This window comes from Nansenia antarctica (genome assembly GCF_963989245.1).
Source record: "Nansenia antarctica genome assembly, chromosome: 2".
NCBI classification, from domain to species: Eukaryota; Metazoa; Chordata; class Actinopteri; order Argentiniformes; family Microstomatidae; genus Nansenia; species Nansenia antarctica.
This window is the reverse complement of record NC_137675.1, coordinates 45,949,127-45,968,435: the sequence shown is the minus strand read 5'-3', so window position 1 is coordinate 45,968,435 and position 19,309 is coordinate 45,949,127. Positions and strand designations below refer to the sequence as shown.

Here is a 19,309-nt window from a genome sequence, read left to right as displayed (position 1 = left end):
ATCCAAAAAAAAACATCGCTACAGGTGGCCACACCGGCAGTCAGTAAGCATCCAAAAAGAACATCGCTACCGGTGATCCATAACCAGAAAATCATAAGAAGCAGGGCAACAGAGTCTCAGATAGGCTTCTCGTTCCATCCTGTCGATAAACAAAATCCACGCCACAATGGGCTAATAATTCAGTCTCAAATTTGAGCACACAGGCAGTCAATAAGCATCTCAAAAAAAAAAGTCGCCAGACTCCAAGCCTACTTCATTCTGCCACGTTAGACAGGTTGTATACAACTGGAGCCCCACTGAGCATATCCCAACGTCAGTGATTAATGTGCGGCTTATTAGAAAGTTGTAGGATAATAGGAGGAGAAAAAAAAAAGTGTCAATGAAAGTGCTCCTTTGGAGCAGGGCTTACCCAGATACACGTAGTCCTACTCATGTGAACTCCATGTCCGGGAATTCTTTCACCATTGCCTCCTTGGCGGCTTGTGGATCTTTGAAGGTGAACCATTCCGAGTTTATCCGCACCTGTAATACTGCTGGGTGGCGAATTCGGGTCTGGACCTCCTTTTCATGGAGTTTTTGTCTTAATGGCCAGTAATCCTGCTCGCGTTTTCTCAGCCTTGCTGACTTGTCCGGAAATAATTTGAGCGATTGTCCTCCAGTGTTGATATCCACTGACTTGGCAGCCTTTAGAATGTCCATTTTCTTTTGGAAGTGATGCATTTTAAAGATCACCCTCCGTGGCTTCCCTGTTGGTCTCGCTATGCCGACCCGGTGCGCTCTTTCAAAATCGCTCTCCTGGACTGGAATTTGGAGCTTGTCGGAGAGGAGACGCGCCAGGTATCCAATCATATTGCTGTTCTCGTTTTTCTCAGGTAGATTAATCAGTATCACATTATTGCGCCTCGAATGGTTTTCTAATATATCAATTTCATTCAGTGCATTTTCAAGTTTAATTTCCATAACCTTCATTGCTGTGTCCTGGTTCTTTACTTGAATGCCCTGTTCATGCAGGTCTGCACCGACCTTTTCCAGCTTGTTGTCCAAGGATTCAATTGATTTTCCCATTGATTCAATTTTGCTAATAATGTGATCTATTTTATCCACTTTGGATGTTAACAGAGTAACCTGTTTAGTAAGCTGTTTGTTGGATTGCAGCACTTCTTCCATCAGTTCTTGAAGTTTTTCCATGTCTTTAGCAGTTTTGTTGCGCGTCATTTAGAAATGTTTGGTCTCGTCGTGTTCAAATGAGAATAAACTCAAAACTTGCGCTAAACATTGCTGCCTAACATTGCTGTAACCAGAAAACTTAGATATAGCTCATTCTATAGTACATATATGGGTAGCCAATTGTTTAAAGGAGAAAACCCAGAGTTTCTTTTCCCGAGTCAGAGCCTCTCTCGTGCCTACCCACTCCCTTCGGCCATCTTGCTCGTCCCTATCCCCGATGTATGTTTATCTTGTAGATAGTACTAGTTATTTGTCTGTATTATCTTGTAGATAGTACTAGTTTTTTGTCTGTCTTACATGTAACGATGAATTGAGCATCAAGGACCCCAATTGAAATAAGCCAGTGGCTTTCTTGGGTTTTTAATCCTGTTAGTTGACCTTGTATGTAATATGTACTTTCATGTACCTACTTCTGCAAATCTTCTAATAAAGTATTCAATCAATCAATCAATCAATGTGTAGTTATGTGTTTTTAGCATGTCCATGTTCTCTCAGCATGCTGTGATGTTATAAAAACACAGTTAGACGTTCCTAGCGATGTACCACTGTTAGCCGCTAGCTGTTAGCAGCGTTTGTTGTTGTGGTTTGGTCAGTCACTTTTCTCCTGTCGCATTCCCATTCGGTGCATTCAAATACTCGTGTCGTCTTAAAAAAAAATCCGATTTCAATGTATGACGCATCATGTGTGTGTAAATAACCGAAAAATTACTTAAGCAAATGGTTTATGATTTCACCAGCTGGCATCATGACATTGTCAGACTCACTACACACAGGTAGCTACTAGCCAACTCTCTCTAGACCACTGACTACTACTGTTGTCATCACGTGAGTGACACGCCAGATCGGGCACGCAGATCGCAGCCTATTTTTTTCCTGGTGCGATCTGCGATCCAGCATTCAGGACCAATATTGCAGCGATATGCGATATCAATATCGGATCGGGACATCCCTAGATGTGAGGTTAAAGTAGATAGATAAATATTCTCCGCTTTTATTTGATGGTATTTTTGAACATATTTGTTTCACTATCCAGAAATTACAACACTTGTTATGCATAGTCCCCCTATTTCAGAGGAACCCAAAAGAAGTGGGATAACTGGCTGGAAAGAAAGGGGTTCCTGCTAAATCATGTACTCATCAAAACAACACCCTCTGACTGAGCGTTAATAGTCATTTTGGGTAGAACACCAGCCACCGGGAACATGCCGTTTGCAAAACAAGTCCCCCTTTTTCTATACGCCTGGTCATGTCAGATGGATCAGTAAAACCAATGGCGAGCTAGGAAAACACCCGCGCGGAGCTTTGGCACGGAGAACCAAACCTAACCCTAACCCTAACGGTATTGAATTCTGAGGCATTGAAAGACATCTACATTCTATAAATCGCCAATTGCATGACCCTTAACCTCGACTATTAAAAAGCATAACCCTCCCCCAGACTGAAAATGGAAATGCAGAGACCGTCACCCCCAAATCCCTCCATGGACTCTCCCCAACATAACATTACACATAGTCCTTCATCACTCCAGGCCTCAAGTAGTAAGTAGTTTGAAGTAGGCTAAACACTAATTATGCAAAGGATAGATGCGGTCCATTGTCTCTATTGGTCAGTTTGCGTTCCAGCCGTGCTGATATCCATGATATACGCACGGCTAAATGGAATGTTGACACATCTTTTCATATTACTCCGCGTTTGTATATATTACCGTTGCTTAGCAACTAATAAACAACTGTTCAGTGGATGAATACACTTACAATAAAAACATAGTTCCATTAAAATACATTCGTTAAAAGCTTGTCTTGTCTTTCTTTTGTGAAATATTGATAGATAAATGTGGTAACCGTTGTATAAAAGCGTTATGGAACGAGAAGCTGTGGCATATCGTGGATATCGGCACAGCTAGCGGGGAGGTTAGGCACGACGCGAAGCTACTTCGAACTACTTCGGTGGAAAACAAAGGGAGAATGCAAAGTGAGGGAGTAGTGGATGAAAGGACGCGAGGAGGAGTGATATGGCAGATGTGTGGAGGACCCATGAGGCAGTGCCAGGCCCAAGGGAACAGAGGGATGGGCTCACTTGATGGAGGTACGCTTGAGTCTCTCCGTGTCGCTCTCCCTCTGTATTTTGTTCTGGGCCGAGAGCAGGTTCTCCTTCTGGATGGCCTCCCATGTGTTCAGTCTGCTGGCCTTCCTACCCCCCACCTCCAGCACTGAGGGAGGAAGAGAGGAGGGGGGGGGGGGAGAGGGGTAGAGTGGAGGAGAAGGAGGAGACAGGGTTAGGGTGAGTAAGGACAAAAGAGGGGGATTGAAGAAGAGAGAGGGAGAGATATTGAGGGGGGTGGGGGGGGGGGGGTGGGTGGTGTGGAGTGACGTGTCAGATTGCCTTGTCATATTACATCATCATCATCATCATAAAAAAATCATTATAATTATTATAATTATTTTCTCTTTCCCTCCATCCTTCACCCTCTCTCCCTCTTCTTTCTTCATCTGTTCCCCTCCACAATTCCTTCTTTCTCTCCCCAGATGTACGTGTTCCATTACCCCCCCCCCCCCCTTGATCTTTCCCTCTCTCCTACATCCAAGTGCTTCTTCCCCCCTTCATCCATCAATCTCCTCCTCCACCTCTCCATATCCTCCCCCCTCCCTCCTCCCCCCTCCCCATCTCACCAAAGTGTTGGATCTTGACGGAGGGGATCCGGCGGATGTATCTTTTGATGAAGAGGAGGAGGTGTGAGATGATGATGAGGGGCGGGGCCAGGCAGGGCCGGCCGTGGTACTCCACGATCAGGTTGTACCTCTGGAACTTCCAGTAGGTGTCGCTGTGCTCCTGCACTTTGTTGAAGGTGTAGCTGCACAGGATTACACAGTCAGAAATATGATGAGTCATTAGTGCTCAACCAGAGACCTTCGATAGGGTCTAGTCTTATATTTACCACTGCCCAGTTACATGGTCCTTATAATATATATATGTTACGGTACATGTGGGAAAACTAGGGTTAGGGTTAGGTGCTAGGGTGCTAGGGTTAGGGTTGGGGTTAGGGGTAGGGTTAGGGTTAGGGTTAGACATGCCAGCATGTACCAAGTCGCCGTTTTCCCACATGTACCGTAACATATACAGTATATACCACATATGACCCAAGCGACCAGCAAAATCGGTTTTAAAACTAACTGAAACAACTAAGGCAGCACAAGAACTTTCCCACATTGAAATCAAATTGGTATATAAAATGTATATACTTTCTTATAATGTATTGTGAAGATGGTTTTGATTTCTTCAGGTTTTTAAAATAGTTTTGAATGTAATTTAATGTAATTTGTATGTATATTGCACTCGTCTACTGCTGTTTACTTTTACTGTTATGTACATTGTCATGTTTCAGCTAACAGGGATCCGTATGAATAAAATAAATAGCGACAGGACCCAGACAAACACAGTGTGAAGCAGAAACACCTATAGCTTCTTAGCTGTCTCATCACTCATGCTGTCACGCTGCATTGCCATGCAGATGCACACAGACAAGTAATGCATAGAGATGACACACAAGTCCCTATATTCTATTAAAGTCCATAAGTTACAAACAAACGTAAACAGAACTCAATCCCTTTTTGGGGAGAGGCGCCAGCATTATGATTGCTTGTAAAAAAGAGAGTAAAATAATGGCCAAATCAGACCATCTTCATCATTTGTACATGTGTGGTGTGCTTGTGAGGAGTAGTGGGGTTAGGATAGTGAGTTGAACTGGTGATCACAAAGTCATGGGCTCATATCCCACCTGGGACACACCACCACTAGTGTGCCCTTGAGTAAGGCACTCAGCACCGCTTTGGATAAAAGCGAAATGGTAAAAAAAGGTCAAAATGTAATTCATTAGCTACCACTTGGATTTACTTTCGCTAGCAATCGCAACGGTGGCGTCTCCACAGAAATGACGCGTGTCTCCGGTTTGACATCTTGCAGTTTGTAAACGTACAGACTTTCATAGCGTAGACTTTCATTGCGTATTCCAAGTGCCTGTTAGACATATACGGTAGTTTCTACACAGCACACGTTTCTATCGGAATGTTTTTTATAGAACGTTCCTGCGTGAAGGTTGCTGGAGCTGGTGTTACCTGAACATGGCGATGAGAAGGTTGATCAGGAGGATGTTGGTGACCAACAGGTAGATGACCAGCAGGATGACCACCAGCCAGTTGGCGTAGGTGCTCATACAGGGCTCTGCGCCGGCCTTGATGAGGATGTGGTCGTCCGTACAGTTCACCGCCACCAGCTTGTCGGCTGTTGAAGAGGCGGAAACAAGTTCAGACTTGATCGGGCCGTACCAGGCCGTACCAGGCCGTACCAAGCCGTACCAAGCCATACTCCATTGGCACAGATGCTTTCCTTTCACATCGCGTCTTTCGGCACCGTTCGGTGCGATTGTTAAAATGTGGTCCCACCACATTATCAAGTCCCAGCCTGCTTAGTATCAGTGCCGAATGGCCTACGACCGATGTCTAAAAACCCCACAGAGCGAGATACAGTAGAGATGGGAGGAACGGTTGAAGACCGAAGAAGAGAGAGGAGAAAAAAAAGGCTTGTTTTCCAGGACAGCTGACATCTTTTAGTCAAAAGCAAAAAGCAATCCCGTACAAACAGAGCTACATTACCATCCATTTCATGGATGGGGATCTGTCCGAATATGTGCAGGTACGGCCTGTAGAACACCCTGCGGAAGATCCAATCGGGACGCGGGTCGTAGGAGTAGAGAAGAGCCTGATTGGCCACGCCGTAGGCCATGATCCACACAGCCAGGAAGAAGAGGAAGAAGAACACGTCCTTCATCTGAGGATCAGGAAGAAGGGATGAGGAGGGGTGAATGAGCGTACCTCTAACCCTCGTCAGGGATTCATAAGCATTCATCATTTACTGTTTTTTCTTTTCATTCATTCACATCTCAACTAGAGATCCGTGAGTGTAACTCGAATCGTCAGGCAAGGTCACGTGAGTTTGCGCGAGCACATCTCGAGTTAAGATTCAACCCTTCTTAAATGAATGAATTCACTCGTTTGATTGACTATCTCTTTCTCTCTCTCTCTCCCCCCCTCTCCCCCCCTCTCTATCTTGTCCTCTCTCTCTCTCTCTCTCCCCCCCTCTATCTTGTCCTCTCTCTCTCTCTCTCCCCCCCTCTCTATATCGTCCTCTCTCGCTCTCGCTCCCCCCCCTCTATCTCGTCCTCTCTCTCTCGCTCCCCCCCCTCTATATCGTCCTCTCTCGCTCTCGCTCTCCCCCCCTCTATCTCGTCCTCTCTCTCTCTCTCCCTCCCCCCCTCTATCTCAACCTCTCTCTCTCTCCCTCCCCCCCTCTATCTCGTCCTCTCTCTCTCTCTCCCCCCCCTCTATCTCGTCCTCTCTCTCTCTCTCCCCCCCCTCTATCTCGTCCTCTCTCTCTCTCTCTCTCCCCCCCTCTATCTCGTCCTCTCTCTCTCTCTCAAATCAAGTCATCTGTCTCTGCTCTCCCTCATTTGTGACACGTTCGAATGCTTTGGTCCTCATGTCAGGATCTGATGTAATGATCTGACTTTTCGTTCGAAAAATGTGAATACATTTCCGCGTTGTTGAAAATCAATGACACATCGCTAGTCAACTAACACAGCTTGTTTTGTGAGCCTGCTAACAATGTAAAGTAGTGTTATCGTTAACTAGGTAGCAGTGGGGATTACTCACCCAATCCATTGCGTTGTTGCAGTATTTTGGCTTGACTAGCGAGTTTGTCTTGTGATTCTCAACAACGTTAAAAACGTAGTTCTGTGTTTCAAAAGTCTGAACATTTTGATTGGTTGCCGACATGCGGACCAAATGATCAGACTGTGTCACATATGTTTGGGCTCTCTCTCACCATTTTGCCCACGATGATGATCTTGGGGCCGAGCTGCTTGTGGATGGCAAAGATGTGGATGAGCCTGAGAGTGAAAACCATGTAGTCCAGTGCCATCAACGCCCGGCCAAACTCATAGGACCAGGGGAACATCCTAGAACAGACACAAAAACACATCTGGTTAAATTGTAAATGGACAGACTTATATAGCCTTATTCCAAAGCGCTTTACAACGGCCTCTCATTCACACATTCACACACACATTCACACACGGATGGCCGGCAAGCTACCACGCAAGGCGCCGGCGGCCCGCTCGTTGGGAGCGATTTGGGGTTCAGTGTCTTGCCCAAGGACACCTCGACATGTGCGTTGCATTTGCGGTGTCCTACACATGTAAAGTGGAAACACAGAAACACAGATGCACACACGGACGCACGCAGTCACCCACCCACACACACACTCACACACTCACCCCACACACACTAACTCCACCCACCCACACACACATACCTGCAGCCCATGCCTAGTGCAAACAGTAGGATGGCTGTGAGGTCACACTTGTTCCACATGTCCTGGATGTAGAGCCTCATCCTCTGGTACACCGTGGTGCTGCCCATAAAGAAGGTCTGAGAAAGAGAACAGAAAGAGAGAGAGAGAGAGGGAGGGAGAGGTAGGGAGGGAGGGAGAGAGGGAGAGAGAGGGAGAGAGAGAGAGAGAGGGAGAAGGAGGGAGGGAGGGAGAGAGGGGGGGAGGGGGAGAGGGAGAGAGAGAGAGAGGAAGGGAGAGAGGGAGAGAGAGAGAGATGGAGGGAGAGAGAGAGAGAAAGGGAGAGGGAGAGAGAGAGAGAGAAAGGGAGGGAGAGGAAGAGAGAGGGAGAGAGAGAGAGAGAGAGAGAGAGAGAGAGAGAGAGAGAGAGAGAGAGAGAGAGAGAGATGGATGCACACGTTTACATTTGTGTGTATGTCTTTGAGATTGTGAGCATGTGTGTGTACGCATGTGATGTGTGTCATTCTGTTTTGTAACAACATGTGTAAGTGTGGGTGTGTGTGTTTGGGTAATCATGTGGGTGAAGAATGTAACAAGTGGTGTGTGTGTGTGTGTGTGTGTGTGTGTGTGTGTGTGTGTGCGTGTGTGTACATCAGGCACGTGCCGTGAGCTTTTAGATTGGGTAAGCATAAGATATAGAAATACACATCATTACACATACACGCTATCAGTGAACGCAGTTTCAAGGAAATGCAATTTTGATGCCCTAGAACCCGCTAATAAACTGTAGGGTCACTTTGTGATCAGATTACCAAAAACAAAAAAAACTGTTGCCAGTTTCGACTATATCAGGGGTGCTCATTGTTCAATCTTTTTTGAACCAAGATCTTTTCAAGTAGCCAACCTGCTGAAATCTACAAGTCCAGTTTCAACATCGCAAACGCACACACGCACAACACAGACACACACCGTTTCCATCCTCCATAGTAAACTCACAACACACTTTCTTTTCACACTTTTGTCACACAGGCACTTGACATCACATCACAAACCCTCCCTCTCTATCTCTCTCAAACACTTTTGGTCCAGAACCACTGGCACGGACAGCGACATTAGGCCTATCTCAGCGATTGATTAAGCAGCTCTCTCTCCAAACACAACGGCACAGGCCTACATTCAAAGGTAAAAGCAGAGGAAGTCTTAAATAAGGAGCCATAACCAGCAGTACAGCAGTACTCAAACCATATAAACAAGCACAGATCGCCACCAGCCTCGCGATTCGAATCATATAAACCGCTCATACGATACCAGGCTTGCTGTAACCCCTAGCGACTCTCCCTTTCTGGGTGTGAAGATCGGTGAGCGGTGGCTTTGGGCGGCCTTTAGCCAGTAGTTGTGTTTTTCCAGTCCAGTCCAGTCTACGAAATCCCTTTAGGTCGCTGACAGTAATGTCCATATTCAAGTTATCCTTATTGATTATTATTATTTAGATCATTTGAGCTAGCTGGCATAAGCTATTCTGCCGGGCGAGAGAAAGTAAGGTGAAATGTTAAGTGAACTTGAATGTGATAAGAGCCAATCAGTAGCTCTTATCGGAATGAACGAACTACTGATTGGCTGGTAAGCATGCTTACCCTGGCCACATTAAACAGCGGGCTGAGGCATCGGAAAAAATAAAAAAGACATTTTCACGCATTTGAATGTACGCGAGGGAAAGCAGAGAGAGAAGTGCTTATAATGCAACACAATGCAAGCAAGCAGAATAGCGAGTGCTTACTCCTGCAGGTGGCGCCAAAATGAATGACTCCTGCTGCCCTGGGACCTAAAATACGACTCTTTTAATGAAAACAAACAAACGGTTACATGCACTTTTATTTTAATATTTTCACTGTCCTTTTTTATTTTTTCGTTGGGTAAGCACTGCTTACTATGCTTATATGGACGACACGTCCTTGGTGTACATGCATGTGACATGTGTCATTCCATTGTGTAACAACATGTGTAAGTGTGGGTGTGTGTGTTTGGGTAATCATGTGGGTGAGTGTGTAAGTGTGTGTGTGTGTGGTGTGTGTGTGTGTGTGTGTGTGTGTGTGTGTGTGCATGCATGTGACGTGTGTCATTCCTTTGTGTAACACGTGTGTAAGTGTGTGTGTGTGTGTGTGTAAGTGTGTGTGTGTGTGTGTATATGTGTGTGTGTGTGTGTGTGTGTGTGCGTGTGTGTGTGTGCATGCGTGTAACATGTGTCATACCTTTGTGTAACACGTGTGTGTGTGTGTGTGTGTGTGTGTGTGTGTGCATACTGTACATGCGCAGCGGTCTAAGCACTAGCCACTAGTGCAAGCTGCCCACCGGGGACTGGGATCGAATCCCGGTCTCGCCAGACCCGGATATGGCCAGGGCACACAGGGAGCGGCATATTGAGCGGCCGCTCCCAAAGGGAGGTATAGGACTATTTTCCGGACAAGGATCCGTCGCGCAACACCGCCCCTGGGGTGCCGGAATAACGGTGTCGGGCTCGAGGAGCCAGTCAGCTAGTCTGCCTGGCGATCTCCTCTGGGGCTGCCGGCCACGGGGTCGTGCGGCGGATCCTACGCAATAGGCAGGGGATAATTGGATGCTAGGTTGGGTTCAATTGGATACCAAATTGGGTGAAAAAGGGGATAAAAAAAAATAAAAAAATAAAAAAAGACATGCATGTGCCGTGTGTCATTCCTTTGTGTAACACGAGTAAGTGTGTGTGTGTGTGTGTGCATGCGTGTAACATGTGTCATACCTTTGTGTAACACGTGTGTGTGTGTGTGTGTGCATACATGCATGTGCCGTGTGTCATTCCTTTGTGTAACACGAGTAAGTGTGTGTGTGTGTGTGTGTGTGTGTGTGTGTGTGTGTGTGTGTGTGTGTGTGCGTGCGTGCGTGCGTGCGTGCGTGCGTGCGTGCGTGTGTGTGCGTGTGTGTGTGTGTGTGTGTGTGCGTGTGTGCACACGTGCACCGTCTCCTCCTCCGGCCTACCTGTCGTATCTCCTCACACACCAGGGTGAAGACCCAGAAGTACAGCACCAGCTCAGAGTTGGAGGGACCCTCGGGGGGCGGGCCCTTGAAGTCCACCAGCAGGACGTAGGCGAACAGGCACAGGAACAGGAAGTACATCAGCACGTTGCCCAGGAACGACGTGACGGGGGCGAACCAGAACTCCCGCCAGCGCAGGAGGGCGAAGGGCAGCTTGGGAGGGGCAGGGGAGGAGCCTGCTGAGAGGGTAGAGACCACCTTCCTGTCACAACGAAATGTCTGATTTGATTTGATTTGATTGATTTTATTTTCTTAGACTTATATAGCGCTTTTCTAGACACTCAAAGACGCTTTACAAACTGAAAAGATTGAGTAGTAATAATAAAAAAGAAACAAAACAAAGAAAATAAATAAATAAAAGAAAGTATAGGGGCCTAATTAAGCTAGTGCTGGGGACACATGGGGAGGGGAGGGGGAGAGGATTAACTGGTGAAGGCAAGCTTGAAGAGGTGGGTTTTGAAGGCCTGTTTAAATGTTGCCAGGGTGGGGGTTGGGCACAGGGTCAACCATAGTCAGCACCCCCTGGAAGTCGATCATTCTCCCATTCAAACCCTTGGCCTTTGATCCATTCGTCCAAAGTGGAGACTCTGGTTAGGTTCCAAAGCAATAGTTCCACTCCTCTGTGTTGTTGACTTGCCATCAGATGTCTAGCCCTTAAAAGACACTGTCAGTATCTTCTATGATACTGTATAGAAACACCTCGCTAATGAGAAATGTGACTGTCAGATAGGCCATTATGACTGTCAGATAGGCCAATATGACTGTCAGATAGGCCATTATGACTGATAGATAGGCCATTATGACTGTCAGATAGGCCATTATGACAATTAAATAAATACTTTAAATACTTCTACTACAGCAAGCGAGTGTTTTGGGGAAGCACCAGCAAGCATACATTGTGAGATACGACATAGAGGTTTGACATGCTAGATAGGTGTCGTGGTTATGACATAGACATTTGACATGCTAGATAGGTGTCGTGGTTATGACATAGACATTTGACATGCTAGATAGGTGTCGTGGTTATGACATAGACATTTGACATGCTAGATAGGTGTCGTGGTTTCACCAATTAGCTTTTTGTTTTGCAGATAAAAACACACCTTTAAGGTTGGCCCTTATAGTAGCATAGTCCTCCGCATCCTGCTCCCTGAGACAGGAACACAACACAATTAACAAGAGTAAACAGACACACACACACACACACACACACGCACACGCTTCATTTCATGTGCTAGAACTGTCCTTCTCTTCCACTTTATGTATAGTACATTTATCTAAATAATAATATTTAATCTAATACTTTGTTCTGTTAAATTCATAAATTCAATATGGTAAATCCACTTTGGAAACAAACAGAATAGTCGTGATACTGTAAAAGTACTGACATGTATGCTAAATAACTGGCTAACGAGGTCACTGAGTGTGTGTTTACGTTTGCATGATGTCCGCGAGGGAGAACACAGTGGCGTCTCCTCCGTCTAGACTGTCCGTGTCTCGACCGTGAGGCACCTCCTCCTCCGACTTAGCCTCGTCATCCTGCTCCCTGAGAGAGACAGAGAGAGAGAGAGAGAGAGAGAGAGAGAGAGAGAGAGAGAGAGAGAGAGAGAGAGATAGAGAGCAAGACAGAGAGAGAGAGGGAGAGAGAGTGAGTGTGTGTGTGAGAGAGAGCAAGACAGAGAGATAGAGAGAGAGAGCAAGACAGATATATATATATATATATATATATATATATATATAGAGAGAGAGAGAGAGAGAGAGAGAGAGAGAGAGAGAGAGAGAGAGAGGGGAGGACAGAGAGATAGAGAAAGAGGGAGGGAGAGAGAGAATAAGAGAGTGTGTGTGTGTGTGAGAGAGAGAGAGAGAGAGAGAGAGAGAGAGAGAGAGAGAGAGAGAGAGAGAGAGAGAGACACCAACACCATGTGTTCTCCTTGGCCATGTAAGACGTTCAACAGCCGGGCCAATAAAGTGTGTAACACACCGACAGAAAGAAAGAGAGAGACCGACAGACAAACCCAGAGAGAGAAAGAGACAGACAACCAGACAGACAAACAGACATAATAATAACGACACACACATTAGACGAGACTTAACGTACCAGTGTGTCGCTGCTTACCTGAAGCTGATGAGGTTGGTGTAGATGAGGGGGGGCAAGAAGAAGGTGACGACCAGCTTCCACACCTCGGTGCTCCTCTCCATGTCTCCCCACCAGATCTGGGACAGCAGAGACTGCCAGGGGAGGAGAAGAGAGTCTGATGAGGCCACATCCACACGGAGACAGAAGAACCCAACATTTTTCTTTTTCATTTGAAAAAAAGCTTCTCAAGAAAATATGTGTCTTAAGAAATGTGTGCGCCCGAATGAAAACCACTGGAAAGGCTGTTAACGCTGCCACAAATGACACCGAAAACAGAGAAGAAGAAGAAGAACGGAGCATGCGCAAAAAACTCGTAAGGCGCCATTGTTGTTGTTGTTGTTGTTGTTGTTGTTGGCTGGGTTAGCGCATGCGGGTTAAGGGAAGGGGTGTGGGGGTATGGCGTCATCGGTTCAGGAAAGATGCGCATGGCTTGTAAAGACGGAAATGCAAGGGTGGCGTCTTCAGATTTGTTCACTCTGGGAACCCGGTTAAAAAAAATAGCGTATTCAGGCTCCCAGAACCCTGTTCCGTGTGGACAAAACGTCCATACATAGATAAAAAACTAAACCACCCCCGTCTTTTATTTCTTTTCATTGATATTTTGCCTCCCGGCATCTGAAAATGTGTTTGACTACGTTGGAGCAGGTTTAGCTTAGCATAGACCCTATGCAATGTAGTCCGATCCAATGCAATGCAACGGGGCGGCAGGTTAGCCTAGGAGGTTAGAGAGGGCCGGCTAGCAATCGGAAGGTCGCTGGTTCGATTCCCGCCTCAGGAGGGAGTCGAATGTGAGCTGGGGACCGGAGGGTTGCTGGATGCGTCATATCTAAGGTGCCTACCTACCGCTGCCGTCGTGCCCTTGAGCAAGGCACGTAACCCCCTAATTGCTCCAGGGGGCGCTGATTATGGCTGACCCTGTGCCTAGAGCGAAAAAATACATTTTGTTGTACTCCGTGCGATGACAGAGGTTGAATCGAATCAAAGCTGAGTGACCAGGGGGGTATTCCATCAATGTCGCTGAAGGAAAATCCAGGCTTATTCATTCTTGTTAATCTATTCTTAAAAAGAAGGCCTGATTTTTTCCTTTAGCGACGTTGATGGAATACCCCCCTGATCTTTACCCCCCGGTCGCCTCGGTGACACCGACCTGCACGCCGTCGAGGCCGAAGAAGAGCCGCGCGTCCGCCGCGATGGCCATCTGCAGACAGGTGGCGCCGCTCCACACGGGGGACTTCCTGATCAGCAGCGTGAAGGAGCGGCTCTCGCTGCTCTGGTAGCACGCACTGAACACGTCTGGACAGAGACCGAAGGGTTAACACTTAATCAGCCATGAGGGGTCATTTGACTGTGAGTAAAAAAAAGTGTTATATCTTTGCACTCAATCAAATTTCAGGACCCTCCTTTCATGACTTTTCCTAGATATGTGCGCTCTACCACCTAGTATCCTTACATTTTCAGGTTAAGCTAATTTTGCAGTTTTTCTGAGTAGGAAGGAGGCTAATTTACAAGCGGCCAACTAGTGGTCGTTGTGTGTAAATAGCAGCTTGAGCATTGTCATTTGACCCCCGAGGCGGCTCTTTAAGTAGGTAAAAAAGCACGGCTGTTCTAGTGTTAAACCAGGGTTCCCACACTTTCTGAAAACATCCAATTCAAGCACCTTTCAAGGACTTTCAAGACTCAGTTCCCTCAAATTCAAGGACCCAACACAGCCTAGTTTGAGACAGATCTAGATGAGAATTGATATAATAGGAACTATCCGCTCACAGACAACAATTAAAAAGAGAAGATTGAATGTGTGAACACTAGATGGTCTCTTGTCCTTCTCTACCACAGCACAGCAAAACAATATATTGTGAAATATGTGACAGGGCATGGTTAAAAAGTCCGCAACTAGGGCAAAATCATTTTTCTGTTTTTTCCAGATTATGAAAGGGTAGATTGTAAGCGATTGTAAGTGTCATACATTGAAATCTGAAACAAGTTGAAGAAGTCATGGATAGTTAAATGTTGATACCCCCTGAACCACCGTACTGAGATATCCAGCCTCCAGTCTTCAGAGACGTTTTTCACAGAGGTAATGGGTGGGAACAATAGCTGGTTAACTCCACCCTAATCACTCCCTCAAGACAACCACACCCTCAAGACAACCACTCCCCCATTACACTACCTGTCATTATCTACCTGTCATCTGTCAGTGGGGTTGTCAGCTAACCCTCAGGAAACTAAATTGCAGGGCTGACACGTTTAAATAGCTAAACAATAATAATAATAATAATAATAATAATAATAATAATTCAAGATTCATGATTTTTTATTGCCATGTGTGCCAAAAGTTTATTACATCCTATTACAAGTACAAGACAGTAAAATTCATGGCAATGGAAAACATTTGGCAAGATACAATTGAGCAATACAATAATAGAATGGTAAAAAAAAAAAATGTTGTCCGTGTGCACATGCATTTATCATTTGGGGACCCCCGGCTGCCCCGTCCTTGGCCTTTATGGTCTGCGCTTGCTTGGCTGGGCCGGGTGTGCTGGTGGTGGGGCGGGCTGGGTGTGTGGGGCGGCGGGGGCTCCCCGGGGGGGGGGGGGTGTGGGGATCCACCACTGGGTGCTGGTAGGCAAACTGGTTAGTAGTCGCTCTATGTGTAGAGGGCTGCAAGGGAACCTGGCTACATAGTGTACAGGTTTTTTACTTTTGCCTGCTTGCGGCTCTGTCAGTATGTGAAGCGCATTGAGTTGCATCTTGTAAGAAATGCGCTATACAAATAAAATTTGATTTGATTTGATTTGATTATAGTCCATAAAGCATCTAGTGGGACTTCGGCGTAGTTCCTTCCCATCCCATCTGGGCATCAAAGCTGTAATAAAAAAAGAAGACAGTACATTTAAAATGATTGCCCACTGTTACCAACACCACTTTTACGAAATAGCCTACTACTATCTTCATAAAATAGAATTGCTTATACAATGACAATGACAAATACCTGAAGTGCTGGTGACTCTCAACAAGGTGTCATCTCTCAGAACCTCTCACCTCCTCATTCTGTAACACAAATTTCAGGTCAGAGGTGTGGACACACTGCTAGTGTAGGTTTTCCATAGACTCAGTGTACTGCACTTACTGAAATAGGCTAGTGAAATCATTTCAATTCACAGTATTATTCTACAGCAAATCTACATATCAATGAATTAATCATTATTTTTGATTCCACATAACATTACCATTCATTACAAAAGCATTTACTTTTTTGGCTAGCTCGCTAACAAGCTAACACTTGTTTGGCTAGCTGGTACACACAAACACACTAAAATGGTGCATGAAACATACTGTTGCATGTTTAGTAGGTCTGCAACAAATGTATTTATTCATTATGTTTTATCTTTGACAACGTATTTCTTCCTCCCACCATCTCATTAGTTTTGTAGAGGGGTGGCATAATTGTGGTGAGCAGTTTCAGTGGTCTGATAACTGATGCTAACAACAGGGCTATCTACCTTACTCACAAAACAACAAATAACTGTTTGGCTATCCTAAGTAAACAACACAAAATCCTAGTAAACAACACATGTAACTCACTAAAACTTACCCAAGAACACAGCAGAAGGTCTGTCTGCAGACGACTGTCCCATGAAAGTGAAGTGGAGATCAATGTCTGAAATTCCGTTGTCATCTGTCATCGTCAGATTCGGAGTTCGGAGTTCCCGTTATGTATAGTCCAATATGAAGGAGTTCATTAATTGCCCACTGTCGATATTTCTGCCTGCTTATGACATTCTGTTGATAGCATTAGCGAGAGGTTCAGCCTCCATCTTGTAAATTTGTCAAAAACGCAGATGGCTCCTTACATACAGCTGGGGTGGGCGTGGCTACACACACTGCCACACTAATATGAATAATACCCCCCACCCGACTTTGCTAACTAAATGTAGGTATTTAGTGAATGTAAAACTGTTGGATATGATATCGAGTGGGTTCTTCATCGCTTCGTTTGTCGTCCTATGCCAAAAACCGGAAAACACGTTTTTTCACAACAAGACTTGTTGGCTCGATTGCGAGGTTTCACAATTGCCGAGATGGGGACCTTTTAATGAAACCCTGTCACATATGTGTAAAGTTAAGCAATAGTCAAACTTCATACACAATCTAATCATATTAAATTCATCATCCATTGTCCATTGTCCACGTGCATGAAAGAAAACATGATTTCTCCCCACATTGAAAACAATGTGCACACACACACACACACACACACACACACACACAAACAACACACATAACACTATAAGAACACACACTGCAGCACCCTCGTAGGACATACACACAGCGAGGCTGAACTACCGTGGGCCAGGTTCTCAAACTTCTGCGCCAGCTCCTTCATGGAGAGTTTGGTGTCCGTCTCGCTCTCCATCTTGGACAGCTCCCTCAGCATCTTACACCCACTCAGAGCACTGAGGACGGACTCCCCCGCCTGAGAGAGAGAGAGAGAGAGAGAGAGAGAGAGAGAGAGAGAGAGAGAGGGAGAGAGAGAGAGGGAGGGAGAGAGAGAGGGAGGGAGAGAGAGAGAGAGAGGGAGAGGGAGAGAGAGAGGGAGAGAGAGAGTGGGGAAGAAAGCAGAGTGGGGACAGAGAGAGGGAGAGAGAGAGGAGGAAAGCAGGGTGGGGAGTAAGTAAGTAAGTAAGTAAGTAACGTTTATTTACAGTATATAGCACAACATTTACAACGACAAGAGCCGCCCAAAGTGCTTAACAGATACAATATAAAGAGAAAAACAATGTAAAAGGGATACAGATTAAAGAAACTGACAAACTAGAAAAATACACTAAAAGCAAGGTGCAGTACAAATAAAAGTGCAAAGAGTGCAGTGTTGGGAAGGCAGGCTCACCTCAGGTCAAAGGCCAGGGAGAAAAGATGTGTTTTTACTAGTTTTTTAAAAACTATCCCTCAGGAGAAAGGGAGAGAGGGAAGAGAGAGAAAGGGAGGAAAGCAGGGTGGGGAGGAGAGGAGAGAGGGGGGGGGGGGGGTGGGGGGAGGGGGGAGAGAGAGAGAAAGGAGGAGGGAGAGAGAGAGAGGGGGTGGGAGAGAGAGAGAGAGAGAGGAGGAAAGCAGGGTGGGGAGGGAGAGAGAGAGGGGGGGGGGGAGAGAGAGAGAGGAGGAAAGCAGAGTGTGGAGGGAGAGAGGGGGAAGAAAGAGAAAGGGAGAGCGAGAGAGATTTATTTTAAAAAATTCTATGTTCCTAGTGAAGCAGTGGCCTCACGTTGCCTCAGAACTAAAGTCAGGTGTTCCTCTTCAGCTTCAGCTGAAAGACTGACTGCTGCAGTCCCCTTAAGCATGTACAGAGCACGGCCAATCAGGTTCTCTGTTATATGTATGCCACTCGAATAAAACACCTAGTTTTGGCAACGCGAGTGCACTTTTATTGTGCCACTAAAGCCTGGAGTCAAACTGACAGTAAGAAGGAGAACAGGATGAGGGTGTGAGGGACATGGACTATTCACTCTGTGGCTCAGTTGATAGAGCACGGCGCTAACAACGCTTAGGTTGTGGGTTCGATTCCCGCTGGGACCATATATACTGAAAAGTCACCTTGGATAAAAGCGTCAGCTAAATGGCATATATTATATATTATCACTCCTGTTGGATTGTTTTGCATTGGCAGCATTATCATTGAGTCGCTCGGGTAAAGAGGGGCGATTTCAAAACAGCCCACCAAGTGTTCTATTATTCCAAAATATATGACTAATAATAACAACAACAACAAAAAGAACATTTATATTTTTACGACATGGCGTGTGTGTGTGTGGCTCTTGGAAGACCTTGGAAAAGACAAAAGTGGCTCCTGGGCCAAAATGACAGCCACCCTGCTTTCCTCCCCCCTCTCTCTCTCTCCATCTCTCCCTCTCTCTGTCCCCACTCTGTTTTCCTCCCCTCTCTCTCTCCCTCTCTCTCTCTCTCTCTCCCTCTCTCTCTCCCTCTCTCTCTCCCCTCTCTCTCTCCCTCTCTAGTGTTGAAGTGACTTACCATCTCCCAGAAGTAGACGGCCATCTCGCTGCGGTTCTGTAACACGGCCCAGATGAACAGAGAGGCCCAGGGGGAGGCACAGCGCTGCTCCCTGTACAGACACTCACCCATCAGCAACTTATTCACATGCTGAGGGGAGAGAATGGAGAGAGAGAGAGGAAGAATAGAGATAGGGGGGGATAGAGAGAGAGAGAGAGAGAGATAGAGAGGGGGGGAGAGAGAGAGAGAGGAAGAATAGAGAGGGGGGAGAGAGAGAGAGAGGAAGAGAGAGAGGGGAAGGGAGAGAGAGAGAGAGAGGAAGAGAGAGAGGGGAAGGGATAGAGAGGGGGGGAGAGAGAGAGGATGAGATAGAGGGGGGGAGATAGAGAGAGAGAGAGGACGAGATAGAGCGAGAGGGGAGAGAGAGAGAGAGGAAGAGATAGAGAGGGGGGAGAGAGAGAGAGAGAGAGGAAGAGATAGAGAGGGGAGAGAGAGAGAGGATGAGATAGAGGGGGGGGAGAGAGAGAGAGAGAG

The 19,309-nt window shown here is 46.2% G+C and overlaps 1 protein-coding gene across 1 annotated transcript in view; it reads right to left on the bottom strand.

The window, feature by feature from the left end:
* Nucleotides 1–19,309, bottom strand: part of trpm4a (transient receptor potential cation channel, subfamily M, member 4a) — a gene marked incomplete at both ends in the record, with an annotated part of 78,148 nt that overhangs the window by 12,608 nt on the left and 46,231 nt on the right. Inside the window, 13 exons of the mRNA XM_080523040.1 lie at nt 3,304–3,436; nt 3,897–4,078; nt 5,340–5,505; nt 5,877–6,051; nt 7,105–7,237; nt 7,594–7,709; nt 10,579–10,814; nt 11,739–11,785; nt 12,071–12,181; nt 12,752–12,864; nt 13,920–14,065; nt 17,117–17,246; nt 18,797–18,925. Coding sequence (XP_080379166.1) covers nt 3,304–3,436; nt 3,897–4,078; nt 5,340–5,505; nt 5,877–6,051; nt 7,105–7,237; nt 7,594–7,709; nt 10,579–10,814; nt 11,739–11,785; nt 12,071–12,181; nt 12,752–12,864; nt 13,920–14,065; nt 17,117–17,246; nt 18,797–18,925 — 1,817 coding nt within the window. The remainder of the gene's footprint in view (nt 1–3,303; nt 3,437–3,896; nt 4,079–5,339; nt 5,506–5,876; nt 6,052–7,104; nt 7,238–7,593; nt 7,710–10,578; nt 10,815–11,738; nt 11,786–12,070; nt 12,182–12,751; nt 12,865–13,919; nt 14,066–17,116; nt 17,247–18,796; nt 18,926–19,309) is intronic.